Source organism: Fukomys damarensis, unplaced genomic scaffold (genome assembly GCF_012274545.1).
Source record: "Fukomys damarensis isolate Sample0158 unplaced genomic scaffold, DMR_v1.0_HiC HiC_scaffold_32, whole genome shotgun sequence".
NCBI classification, from domain to species: Eukaryota; Metazoa; Chordata; class Mammalia; order Rodentia; family Bathyergidae; genus Fukomys; species Fukomys damarensis.
Genome location: NW_022900944.1, coordinates 46,136,988 through 46,151,099, shown reverse-complemented (window position 1 = coordinate 46,151,099; position 14,112 = coordinate 46,136,988). Strand labels below are relative to the sequence as shown.

Sequence of the window (14,112 nt, the reverse complement as noted above, 5' to 3'; positions counted from 1 at the left end):
CTGCCCTGGTGGTGACAAGCAGCTCCCTCGGACACTGCACAAAAGGGCTTCTGTGTGGAATCTGAGTCCACCTCTGAATCCCTAGCAGCCAACGCCACGCCCCACATCAAGGGGTGCTCGCTGGCTGCTCACTAAGACAGTGCTTTGGAGACAAGCGTCTCCTATAATTATTGTGCTTTTCCATCAGACTCCAACCTGGCGACTGTTTCATACACTGTCATCTCTTCATGGAAAGCAGACTCTGTATCCTCAGATTCCCCCGCAAACAAGGATGGCTCTCCTCCAGTCTTAGGGCTCTGAACATCGCTTTACACTAACAGCCATCCGAGATGCTTTCCTCGCTGTGAGCTGCAGGGTGTGGGCGGCATGACCAGGCCCGGTCTGGACCACACTTCCCTGCCTCTCTGGCTGCTAAGGGGCACAGTGGGAAAGAAATGTGACTGGGCATACATGACGGGAGCATCCATCGAGGCACGGCGAGAAAGCCTTCCTTTCCTCACGCCAGAGCAATGGCAGGTCTTGGGTTTACGCACAAGTGAGATGCAGAAACGTGTCTGCACCACTCCAGCAGAAACAGCACACTCCTCCCTCTTCTGAGGAAGTATAGGGAATAATTTTCACATGGCCCTCCTGGACACAGGTATGTCACAGAACTGAACCCCAAGATCACGCCTGGTGACTGCCAAGGAGACGGGGCCTGAGTGCGTGGGAAGGGGAGACAAGAGCTTCATGTGGAGCTTCACCCACAATATTCATAATTATCACTCACAGCCCTGTCAGAGGCACCACGATTGATCCCACTTCACAGATAAGAAAACTGAGGTCACGTAACCAAACCAACCTGTGAGCCGGGATCTAACTGAGTCCAGAGGCCACATACACTTCCTTCCCCGATATATACTGGATTCCACTTAAAAACTCTTTATGCTAAGGTTTCAATCACCTGCTATTGGCCACCGGCCTAAGTAAGGTCTTCTTCTTATATGGGATTTCTACACTTGTCTTTGAGCTATACTACAGCAGTCTATAATTTCTGGTCCATGCTACAGGACAGCAAGTATTCAACAGAGTCACCACAAACCTGTGTGTTTTCCAACACAGACGAATTCTAGCACAGTGGCACAACCTCCCATGGCACCATCATAGCCACAACCTGCTACAGTATTTTTTACATCTAACAATTAAGTTTTCGTGCAATCATTAAGATAAGATGTAAAGCTACCGGCCTTCCTACCAGAGGGGCTCTGTTAAATGACTCCCTGTCTTCCGCTGTCAGCTGAAGGACACTTGCTGAGCTGCCGGGCATAAGCAGCCATGTGGTAGCCCTGCTCTTGGGCAGCTCACAGACCAGTGACAAGAGAGACCCAGCGTCCTGCCCATGGGGGGGCACAGAGCCATCCAGAGGCTGCAAAAACAAAGTGCAGGCCAGCCAGAGGCTGAGGGCAGCCAAGAACATGCACGGCACAGAGCACAGGCCTGGCAGGAGAGATCGTGCTGTACTTGCGTGACAAGGTGACAGTGGGTTCATCACAGGGGCTGGCAGAAGTACTGCGAGGACACCAGCATGCGTGTGCTAATCCTCTCGGACTGTGAGTTCAGTTCTCCCCGCCCACAGGCACACACAGGCCCTGAGAGGAGCAATGTTTTCCAAGGCCAAGGGATGTGAATACAGACAGCTCAGCAGTCAAGGCCACGGGAGGAAGGATCTGGGAACAAGGCCTGGGTGGGAGCATGTGGTGGGAGAAGGACCCCCAGTTCTGCTGATAAGATGGGCAGTCTGTGTGCAGGGGGACTGAGGGATGTGTTCTGGTGCAGCACAGACACTGATGGGAAACAAAAAGGAGCCAACCAGGGCCAGGCAGAGCTCCGTCTCAAGCCCTTCGCCTAGGTCGAGTTGGTTTTGTTGTTTTTGCAGTACTGGAATTGAAACCAGGGCCTTCAGTCCTGAAATAGACTCCCACCCATTTTTATTTTGAAACAGGGTCTTGCTCAGTCAAAGCTGCCACATTTGGGCTCAGATTTGTGACCCTCCTGACTGAGCCTCCCAGAGTGTCGGTATCAGAGCTACACCGCCACGTTTGGCTCAAAAAGATAAAAAACTTGATCACAAATAGTCCAGAGCACTTTGGACTCAGTTTTAGTTACAGGAAAAACCACTTCTGACAAAGCTGATCCCTCCCCAAAGGGACGCCGGTACAAACCATCGAGGCCTGGCCGCCCTACGGCCACCTGGGCATGGGGCTCCACGTGCTCTTCAGTGGCTGAGGCAGGTAAAAGCCTAGACAACTGGCAGCTGCAGTATTCCAGCCAGAGGAGCCAGGGGATGACCTAACCTAGAGGCAGCTTTGGAAGCTTTCTTTCCAGCATTTACTTGGAGAAAGTGTACGCAGGTCGGATAGCCACTGCTTCTACACCACCCCTTCCCTGGAACCCACCCACAGTGGCTTCTGTATGCTGATGTGAGGAACAGGCAGATAAAAAAAACAGCTTCAAGGCCTGGGATTTAGCTCAGTGGTGCCCCTGCCTGCCCTGCAAGCATAAGGACCTGAGTTCAATCTGTGGTACCCAAAAAAAAAAAAAAAAAAAAACACACATACACTCATTATTGTACCATTCTGGAGGTGTGAGGTCCCTTGTAGACCTACCCATAAAAAAAAAAAAAAAAAAAAAACCCCGCAGCTTCACTCTAAAATCTTCCGTCTAAATCTTGTAGCACCCTCTAGCAGTCTGTTCCGTAACTGCAAACAGGACCTCCACAAAGACAACTTCCAGAGCAAAGGTAAAAACTCAGGGCTAAGCAGGATGAAAAGGCCACTCACTCAGTGAGAAAAGGTGCTCAGGCAGCTCCTCTCAAGCCTTAGCACCCTCCGGAAGGAGCACTCTGGTACAACATCCTTAAGTGCAGAAGAAATCTCCACACACATAATGGGAGAGATACTGACCATCTGGATTTTCCTTGATAATTACTGTCACTTAGGAAAACTCTCCAGTGGACTTTAATAACTAAAATGGAATATGGGGCTAGAGATGAAGCTCACTCGTTCTCAGGGCCTGGTAACTGCCTGGAGCTGGCATTCTGTGCTCTCCTGCAGCCTCCCTCCCTTGCTTATTATCACCGCTGGGCAAGAACACAGGCTGCTACACTGGTTGCCTCTTCGGGTGGAGGACAGCGAAGTGTCCAAGATGTACTGCCACCACGGCTACAGACTGTCTTCGGGTTCTCAGAGGCCAGTGAGCAGGCCAGCTGGGAAGGAGTAGTCCAGGGAGGTGGGGCTGCACTAACTCCAGCACATGACATCATCATCACTATGCTACTTGGGAGTTTAACAGGAAATACAAAATAGCCAAGGATCATTTCCCGTGGAGGAGGGCAAGTACCTATGACAGATGAACCACCAAACCACACAGCCGTCTTAGGGCAGGGCGTGGTGACACACACCTGTGATCCCAGCACTCAGGAGGCTGAGGCAGGAGCACTGCTGCGAGTTCCTGGACTACACAGCAAGACCCTGTCTCAAAAACAAGAACAGCCTTAGGACATGTCTCCCTTCACACGTCTACACACGTGGACGGGGAGACTCATTCTTCTGTGCAGCCACTTCCAGACCCGAGGACTGTGTGACACCCTGTAAAACCTGCCTGCCTCGTTCTCTTACAGTGGCATTTTACTGTACTCGGGGACTTGGCCTAGTTTCGCTCCCCGACCAGCATTATTTAACTCCTTTCAAACAAGCCACACTAGCCGGGCATGGTGGCTCACGCCTGTAACCCCAGCACTTGGGAGGCTGAGGCAGGAGGAGCACTGTGAGTTAGAGACCAGCCTGGGCTACATAGTTCCAGGTCAGGATCAACTACATAGTGAGATCCTGTCTCAAAAAAAAAAAAAAAAAGCCACACTACAAAAACAAACAAACAACAAAAGACACACTGATTTTGAAGCATCAAATACAAACAGCTCCTTCTGCATGTCGACAGCGGTTGATGTAGCTCAGTTCAGGATGCAGTGTCTGCTCCTCAGTGAAAACTCAGAAGACGCCCACGCCCACAAACCTGAGTAATGAACATGACAGTGAAGCATCGAGGCTGCTCTGGACCCTGTGCTAAACAGGGAGGCCACAGCACAGTGCCACACACCGCACGCCAGGCAGCCTCTCGAGCACACCCCTGGGCCAGACACAGCCACGGCTGCAGCCTGCAATCCTGGCACTTGAAAGGCCGAGGCAGGAGGATCACTGAGTTTAGAGGCCAGCCTGAATACCCAGACCCTGTTGAAAACTAAAACAAACAAAACAAAAAAAAATAGCCAACCAACCAATCACACAGGAAGTTAAAGCCAAGCCTGGACAGTATTGTGACTTTTAGACTCGCATCTCAAAATTTAAAAAAATAAAATAAAATAAAAATGGGCTGTTAATCGCCAGTACCATCACCATCCAAAAAAAAAGCCATTCTCTCAGTAGAACCAGTTAGACTCTAGTGCAAGTCAAATTCTATTGTAACCAACATCAATAGATCTTTCAGTGGAATCAGAATTTCACTCAGCTGTTGCTTAAAATAAGTAGGTCCATACTTAAAAACATGCCCCTCGAAGGGACTGTGCAGTATTGCATCTTAGAAGAAATAATGTTTTATCATTTTAATAAAGTAAATCCGTAAGAATAAGATTTGAAAAGGGAAAAACTCCAACAGAACAGCTTCCCTTAGCCTATACCACCCACAGTGAAGGGTGCTGGCACCCTGCCCGTCACAGGAGAGCAATCACAGTGGGTCTGCAGGCTGTCAGTCAGCACAGCACAGCACATGCAGTATGAACACACATGTACTGGGGGAGGGCGTGACTAGCACCCACTAAGAGCACGCGGGGCTAGGGGCAAGGCTCCTCCTGCATAGGTCAGCCAGCAGAAAGCCCCACTATCAGTGTCTCAAAACCTTTTTTTTTTCTGTCTTGGGGGGCGGGGTGCTGGGGAATGACATGGTGACTTGGCACTGACCTGAATCTGCAGCCCTTTTCTAAATTTTGAGATAGAGTGTTGCTAAATTACCTGTGCTAGGCTTGAACTCCTGATCTTCCTGCCTCAGCCTCCAAGAGTGCTGGGATTACAGGAGTGTGCTAACACACTCATTTCAACCCCATTAGATTATAATGTACACAGAACGCAGCAAACTATGCAGCAAATCACATTTAGAGTTATACAAGAATGTCTTAAAACTTTTAAAGTGAAGTTTTTCTTTCTTATTTTAAACAGAGAAAATTTCCTAGGGATGTAGTTTTCCTTTGAGGAGTGACTTCTAGGAGTAAAGCATAATTACAATGCTGTCTTGAAGGAACTGACAGTACATGGTATTCCACAATGAACTTCTTAATGGTTAAAAATAAACCTGTGACACATTAATCTATCCATGGACGTATACACCACCTTATCCTGACTGTAACAGTGGGCCCTTACAACGAATACATTCTAAAATATTTTACATATTATTAAGGAAAGCACTTGGCTTTTAAAAATATATATAAAACTCAAAATAACAATGGTTGCCCGTTATTTCCTCATTTTAAAAGACACCAGAAAACCAAGATTCAAAATACCATACTATGTATAAGGAATGCTTTAAAAAAAAGTACTTGTCATCCCACCTCCACCAGAAGAATGTGTTTTATTTCTGATGGAACTGCCCACCCACAACAGTGATTTGCAGCTGGCTGCTGACACATGTGAGTGTAAACCAGAGAGCAGTCGGAGAGTTGACTACAGCACACTCCTGCCAGCCTTCACTTCTTAAGTGTGGAGAAACACAGAGCCCTGAGCAGCTGGTTCCCTACCTCACTTCAAACACAACCTATGCACTATGCTGCTTTGCCTTTTTATTGTTAATTAAAATAAGATGTTAACATTAGAGTGAAATTTTATAAATTTCCTTTTGTTGTTAAGAGCTGACCCTGGTGTACTAAAACACTGAATAAAACCCATCTATTCAGGGCCGGGGATTTAGCTCAGTGGTTCGGTGGCCTGCCTTGCAAGCCCAAGGACCTGAGTTCAATCCCGGTACCAAGAAAAAAAAAAAACCAAAACCCATCTATTCAACCCAAAATAGTTATTAAAAAATAAAAACCCTACATGAATCACAAATGCATTCTTACAGCTTGAGAAATATGAAAAAGCAACAGTACAAAGTGAATACAAACAGGGACTATCACACTGAAAGTATACAACTGTGACACACAACAGGTTCATTATACAAACAGTGAGTGGCACAGTTACTTAAACAAGGGACAAGAAAGAGAAATGGAATTTGTTAGCAGAAAAGGACTCGTGATAGAAATGGATTTGGTTTCTACATTGTTTCCGGTTAGACCATGTCTAAGACATAGGCACCCTTCAGCCATTCCCATTCGCACCCCGGTGACTTGTCCCTATGGCACCATCTGTCACCACTGCGCAAGCCCCGCCTGCCTCAACTTCCCGCCAGCCAGCTGCCTGAGCTCTGTGCTCAGCTTTGACCCGGTCCACTGTACCTGCGATCTGTATGGCTACAGGATCCTCTGAAACTGGAACGAGCCCTTCTTTGACTTCAACCTGCTTTTCAGAGACCAGGGGAGACAGGGCAGGAGGGGAACACTTAGTTTCCACATAAGCCACGGGTGAGGAGGAGGAGGGCTTAGCATCGTGAAAGAGGCTGGCCCAGGACTTGGCGGGCTGGTTAACGGGAATGGGTGCGGAGAGGGCACTGTCGGCAGGAGGTGATGCGCGTTCCAGCCTGGCTGCATCTGAGTCTGAGCTCTCCACAGTGTGCAGCTCCCCGTTGGCAGCTGTGCCCACACATGAGGATTCAAGTACTTGTCCATTGGTGACGCCAAGGTTCTCAGTAGTATCGCTAGCAGCGCAGGGGGGAGCCACAGCTGTCCTTAGCAGGTGCTCTGCAGGGAAGCAGGCTTGCTCAAAGTCAGGCCCACGGCAGCCCTCAGGCTGCCCCACAGTCCTGGCGGCACTGTCGAGCGCTCCAGGGAAAGGACTGTCAGGCACAGAGTCACTGATGAAGTCCGTGGAGTTCTGAGGGCTGTCACAAGTCCTGGGCGAAACTGGTGGGAGCAGGTCACCCATAAACTCTGCATCCTCGGTGCCCACTCCACCGGGGCCAGCTGAGTTGGCATGGCCATTGACCAGAGCTTCTGTGGAAATCCTGTCGTCACCGCCATCCTTCAGGTAACTGTAATACCCTGGTGGCCGCTTCTTCTTCCTTTTCCGCTCCCTCTGTCCCAGGCCACCTGGGCCACCAGCGCTCTCCAGAGCCTCTGCCTCGGTGTGCGAGCTCCCGTCTAAGGCCAGGGCTGGGCCCGGGTACGGGCGGTCAAGGGAGCTGGAGTTCACTTCCTGGTCTAGTCCGTCGGGGGTCTTTTTGGAAGCTGTACAACCAAGAATAAATTCAGGGGCCTGAGGGTTCAATGTGCTTGAAATACTGTAGCTGGGGGCTCTCGGCAGAGTGTCACTTGGGTCAATTACTTCATTGACACCGAACTCAATTCTCTGATACTCTTGTCCTGGTTAGAAAGAAAATGGTTAGTAAATATTCTATTAAGACTATAAATCTACTGACTATGAAAGTACAAATAAGTAGTCATTTTCTCTTTGAAAACTGAAAAAAATTCTTTTCCTAATTAGGCTATCATTTCTATGCTAATTTGCTGAAAATAATTAATACCTATAAAATTATATTTAATTGGGGTTATGAAAAACAGAAGTCTGTCCTTATCTTCAACTCTCTAGGAAACTAAGAAATACTTCTCAGAAGATAGAACTGAAATAAATTTGTCATAAAAATAAATGCTATTTTGCCTGATTCAAACCCCCATTGGTCCCCAAATAACAAAAGATAACTGTGGACTATAAACTTTTAAAAACCTCTCTGGGAGTTTTCAATACTTCCTCCCAGTAAACAAAATCTACAAATTTCATTCATGCTAAGATGCACATTTCAGAATCAGTCAAATTTTTCAACAGACCTGGAGCAATTTGCTATTTCATATTTGAAAGAGGCTGTAAGTTTAAAGTTAAGGAACAGTCACAAACCTTATGATTAATTGTTAGTGCATAAATAAAGATGCCTTCAGGTGTATCATAAGGCTCTGATTTTTTTTTCAGGCACATGTTTCAAGAAAAGAAATCATAATGCTCAAAAACGGCCTGAATACAATGCACCTGGAAAGGGCCTTCAGAAGTCTTTCCTGGGGAAGGGCAGTTATGTGCCGTCAGCGGACAGGAGGAGGACAGGGACCTAAACACGGTCTCTTGAGTTGAGTCTTCATTCATCTGGACATCCTAGGTGGGGCAAGGGGCTCAATCTGGTACAAAACAACACAAAGTTCTTGGAGGAGGACAGATCACAATTATGCTGAGCAGCAAGATGAAACATAATGGCACCCAAAGGACACTGCCTCACCTGGACACTACTATTTTCTTAATTTGCAAAGAATAAACAGAAAGAAGCAAACTTGTTACCACAGATACTCCTTATTCCTTGTTAACGACCTACCTGTTCATACTTAACCACCTGACTTTTCTTTAGTACAGCTCTGTACCTGTTTATAGAACCTCAATGTCTTTTATGTACAGCACACTGTTTACACAGTACTGTCAATTCTGTTGATTGTACTATACAGCTCAATGCTATAGTTCTAGGCTCTGCTACACATTACAGTATTGAGTGATACAAATCAAAACAAAGTCATCAAGTTGGAGTTTCCTCTGACCACTTCTTTGCCCTGAATGCTGTGATGTACAGACGCTGTACAACTCCTCCATTCGTGACCAGTATGTTCAGTGAACAGCTCGGTCACTGAGGCAGGCATGCCAGTATAACTAGGGTCAGTGGCACTCCTAGTCCACGGCGTCTGAAGACTGCAGCCTGAGAAGCAAGTGCTCCACTCAGGGGGCTGCCTTTGGGACTGGGGTACACTGGGAAAGCACATTAACAATGAGCATGCAATGCGCTGTGCAGCTTCTGCAAGACAGACGATTTCCCACATATACAGGGCTTCCGGTCTTGACTCTCAATCTTATCAGAACACAAAATGTTTACAAAGTGAAATGACATCAACAGAACTTTTTCACTCTGTCACGGCCACTTCCAAACGTTACCCAACACAGTGGGCATATCGCTGAAAGCAGATTCCTAGCCAGGACAGGACCTCTCTGATGAAGGATACCCACAATGGACATACACACTGCAGAGTGAGAACTCAACAGCCCGATCTGGAGGCTCATGTGCTGTGGCTGGACTGTAAACATGGCTTTTTTTGGTTGCTGCTTTTTTATTTTGAGATGGGGTCTTACTATATAATCCAGGATACTGGCCTTGCACTTGCAGCAATCCTCCTGCCTCAGCCTCCCAAGTGCTAGGATAATAGCACCACACCTGGCAAATGGCTTTAGACAGCGCACTCAATACTCTGGAAAGCAAAACTCAGGTCCCATGGGCAGTAGGTTTGTCGGGGAAGGAGAACCAGCTGAGCTAAATAAAACAGCACCCAAGGGCAGCATTTCTCAAAGGGTGCTCAAGAAGTACACCACAGTGGCCTGGGCGGCAGGTGGCAGGTGGGAGGCTGAGGTCAGTAAGGCCAGACCTCTGCGCAGGGAGCTTATTTTGACTAAGTGACTGAGGACAACAGTGCAGAAGGAGGGCGAGATGAGGCCATGAACATCTTTACAGAGGAAATGCTTCTGTACTTAGGAAAAGGTAATCAATTTTAGTCAGCAGCTACAGAGGTCAGTGGGACCTGAGAAATGAGTGGATGGGGAGGGGGTGAGATGGAGCTCTCGGAACTGCCTGGGAAAGGCAGAGGTAGAAAAGGTGCACGCTACGGTGAACTGCCCTGCTGGTGGACTGCTGTGCTGGTGCTGGTGGGATAGAGCACAAGAAAGTGTTTGACATCATTCCCGGAACTGCAGATGCACACGGTGCAGCAGGCAGACAGACAGAAACTGACATGGCTGGGAAAGTCACTACCAGACAGTGGGCGGACAGATCCTGTGAGAGAGAGTGACAGCGACGTGAGCAGGAGAACCAGAGGCATGGGGGAAGGGCCCTCCGGTGGGCACGTCACTGAGCATGCAAGCAGGTGGCACAGTCCCAGCTGTTTCCAGTGGAGTAAAAGATGGACTAAGACGGAAGAGAATGAATGGAGAATGGAGAAAAAGAGTCAAGAGGCAGAGACTGAAAAGGGGCAAGAGGGATGAGGGTAGGGATCCGCAACACCAAGGACTGAAAATCGGAAGGAAGTCCGGGAAGGAAGGCAGTGGTCTGCCTGCAAGCAGACACATGTGCAGCATACATACACCCAAGTGCGCAGCACAGAAGACAGAGTGGAGCCGCGCAGGCACAGGAGCAGGGCAAGCGCCAGGGCCAGACCCAGCAGCAGAAGAGGCAGCCGGGAGGTTGAGCTGCTGGTGGTAGGTCCCCAGTGCTTCACTTGTTGTATCAATCATCCTAAGCTCCTGCAAAATCTGTTCTGTCCTCTGTGGGCCCCTGTATTACTGCTTCTTATAAAACTGATGCTACCGTGCTTGGTTAGTCTCTTAAATTCATATCTAAAGCTAAACTGTGATTAACACCCCCTCAAGTCTGACCACACTAAACAAGGCTTCCAAATCCCAGGCTTTCCAAGAAAATGCTTTCCTCCAGCTTTTCCGCAGCCCTCAAGGGCCCTGCCTGTGAGCCAGACTGCCGGGGCTTCTTGGCGCTGGAGCTGAAACAGCGCAGAGGGCTACACCTGGATGAGCACCAGCCCAGCAAGCGCTAACTTACAAAGCACACCCACACCCTGGGCCCAGGCATCAGATCCACAACAACACAGGATGGCCCTTGAGGGCTGGGGATGAAGCTCAGCAGTGCCACACCTGCCTGGCAAGCTCAAGGTCCTGTGTTTGTTAACCAGTAGGGGGGAAAAAAAAAGACTGGCAGCCCTTCAGAGCCTGAGAACATGCAGCCATGGCAAGTGACTGCGGCACTGAACTGCTAGGAAAAAAGAACTCACTGAATCTTAAACGTCTGACCTTCTGAGGTATAAAGCAAACCCAACAGTCAGAGAGCTCCAGGGATTAAATATACTACAATTCACCACAAGAATGCCAAGCTGGAAGGAACTGCTGCTTCCAAAAGTCTGAGCCAACAGACAGCGTCTATCGGCAGCCTGTCCACCCGGCACACACCAGCTCAGCAAGGGAGGAGGAGACCAGCTTACCATCAGGCAGTTCATCCGCAGCCTGAGTGCCACACAGAGCTGTCCCGCTGTACGGAGGGAGCTGCACGAGGAATCGGAAAACAAATTTCAATTCAACAGAATATTAGCAAACAACACATGCTACTGCATCAAGACAACATTGCGTTAAAACTCTAGCCATGCAACTTCTCGGGACTCTCTTTTTACCAGAATGGCACACAGGGTGAGTCGGGAAAATCTGCACTACCTTCAAGTACCCCAGGGGAGAATCTCTATAGGAATGCTTTCAAATATTTATCACTGTTACACAGATCCAAAAATGAGGCTAAGAAACTGAAAATAAGCTTCATGAGTACTTCAATCAGCTATGACACACTGCTTTTGACACAGCCTGCTTTCCTTCTCACAGCTGCTGCAGCTGAGCAGACTGTTCTGCCCACTAGTGGCCACCTGCACTTTCTGTTCACCGTCAGGGCCCGGCCAGGTCAGAGCTGAGAACACCCTCCAGGAGGAAGGGGCATGGGAACCAGACTCCCTATCCAACACCGCGCCCTAAAATAACTGAATCAATACCTAACATCAATCAATACCTACATCTTCCTGTAGGAAGAGAGAAGGCAAATGGCACAGTTCCGGCTTCTTTGCAAAAAGCAGAAATTCTGTGAAACTCAAATACATTCCTTCCTAGCGAGTCCATATTTCAAAAACTGGGAATGCCTGACGTGGACATGTTTGGGATGAGAAAGCATAGGAGGAAGGGGAATAAGGTAAGCAGGTAAATCATTGCTACCTGAAGAAAACAAGAACAGCACACCTTGGGGCAGCACTTCTCCAAGCCAAGCAATTCCGAGGCTTGAAAACTGCTGTTTTATGAACTCTTAGCAAGGCAATTCAGTCATTACAGAGAAGGTAAGAAAAACAAAAACTGACTGGAAAAGAACCCAAGGCCCTCAGGATTTGGAGCTGCGTGTCTCCCCCACCAGGGGGCAGCCCAGCACACAGCACAGATACAGGACCACAGGCCTGAGATGGGGTGAGCTCCACGCCCCTGGCACCTGGCTGGCAGCATGGCACACCAGAGAGCCAAAGCAGAAAATGCATCTGTGAGGGGAGCATGCACAGGTGTCCGGGAAGCACAACGCAGAGCCAATCCCTGTGCTGTCACCAGAGCATCTGTGCTTCCTGTCACAGCACTGAGCCCCCAAAGATGGACATCTGAATTATTCAGAGGCACAAACAGGAATCTGAATGACCCGCTACTCACACAAAATCACTGTAACATCAAGAAACCCCCTTTTTGGCTTTTATAGCCCCAAGCATCAGAACAATGGCCTCTTCATACTTACTGTATTCTTTTCCACCTGGAGAAGGAGACAGGAAAACCTCCAGCCCTGGAAGCAGCACGTCGGGGCAACTGACCGCACTGACGACCAGGGACTATGCAGTGTGATGCATGTGGCATAACCCAAAGCCACGTGCTACTGCACTGAGACACTGACTCTCACCCAGGGTCTAGAGGGGGCCTTTGGAAAGTTACCAGGATTAGACGAGTCATCGGCACGGGGCCCTCGTGACTGAGTCTTGACGACCTCATGAAAGGGACAGAAGACAAGACAGCTGCACTCCCCTGGGGCTCCACAGCAAGGCCCTAACCAGACAGGGCCTTGGACCTTGCACCTCTGGAACTGTGAGCCCAAATCCGTTTCTCTGTTTACAGCTAAACTGCCTCATGCATTTCACCCTAGTAATGAAGGACAGCCTATGACAACTAGTCACACCAGACCACGGTACATGGCACTACTGCTCCTCTCCGCTCCTGTTTCCTGGACATCAGACAGAGGGAGCCAGTGTTCAAGCAACAGTGGTGTTTCAAGATCCTTCTGGTGCTGTCACTGTTCACCTTCCATTGAAAGGTCCCGTAAACCAGGACTCCCTACTTTGTTTTTGTTCTGTTTTTTGAGACAGGATCTTTGTATACATTTCAGGCTGCCCTTGGACTTACCATGTACCCCAAAGTGCTCTCAAACTCAAGGCCATCCTTCTGCCCTAGCCCCCCAAGTGCTGGGTTTACAGGTATGCCCAGCCAGAATTTCCTGCTTTTGAAACCCCACTAGGACACCAAAGTGAGAACAACTATCTTAACTGTGCATCAACCCTTTAACTCCCCTTATTTTCAGTCTCTCTCCCTCTTTGCACACGGACACCTATAGGCCGCATGTACTGTTTCCTTGCACTCACTTACTCAGTAATTGTTGAGGCAGATGTACTATCTCCTTTATTGAGATTCCACATGTGTATTTGTCAGGAATCATGAGCATTTCCTCCCTATTTTATGCGTCAATGACATTATTATGACTGAGGTCCCACATGCTTATTAAGTTGACTGGACCTCTTTCCATTAGAGAAATTCATTTTTAAATCACCCTGGCTTATAAATTAGAGCACCGCTCTAGAAAAGATTATCAGTTACTTTTTAAAAAATTAATACTAATACTATTTAAGATCCTATACAAAAATTGCCTAATTTTATTTTTCCCAATTCTGTTACACTACTGGCCAGACTATCTTGCCAGGGGCAAGCTTTCCAACACACAAACTAAAAGACAAAAAACTCACAGCTGCCAGGAGTTAGGCTTCCTGGAGAAGGCAGAACACTGTTTTACATTCTAACACCCTGCATTTCTTTTCTTTCTTTCTTTCTTTTTTTGGTACTGGGTATCAACCTCAGGACCTTGTGCTTGTGAGAAGGTGGAACCACTGAGCTAAATCCCTGGCCCCTACGTCTTTTTTTTTTTTTTTTCACCCTACATTTCTTACTTCTGGATGAATAGTTCCTGGCTACATGCAGGGGAAAAAAATGCTTTATCAAATTCCCCATAGCAAAAAAAAAAAAAAAA

General features: G+C 48.1%; 1 protein-coding gene across 1 annotated transcript in view; it reads right to left on the bottom strand.

Moving 5' to 3' along the window:
• Nucleotides 1-14,112, bottom strand: part of Usp10 (ubiquitin specific peptidase 10) — a 47,049-nt gene that overhangs the window by 14,489 nt on the left and 18,448 nt on the right. Inside the window, exons 3-4 of the mRNA XM_010627610.1 lie at nt 11,237-11,297; nt 6,515-7,537 (exon numbers count right to left, since the gene is read on the bottom strand). Of these exons, the coding sequence (XP_010625912.1) occupies nt 6,515-7,537; nt 11,237-11,297 (1,084 nt within the window). The remainder of the gene's footprint in view (nt 1-6,514; nt 7,538-11,236; nt 11,298-14,112) is intronic.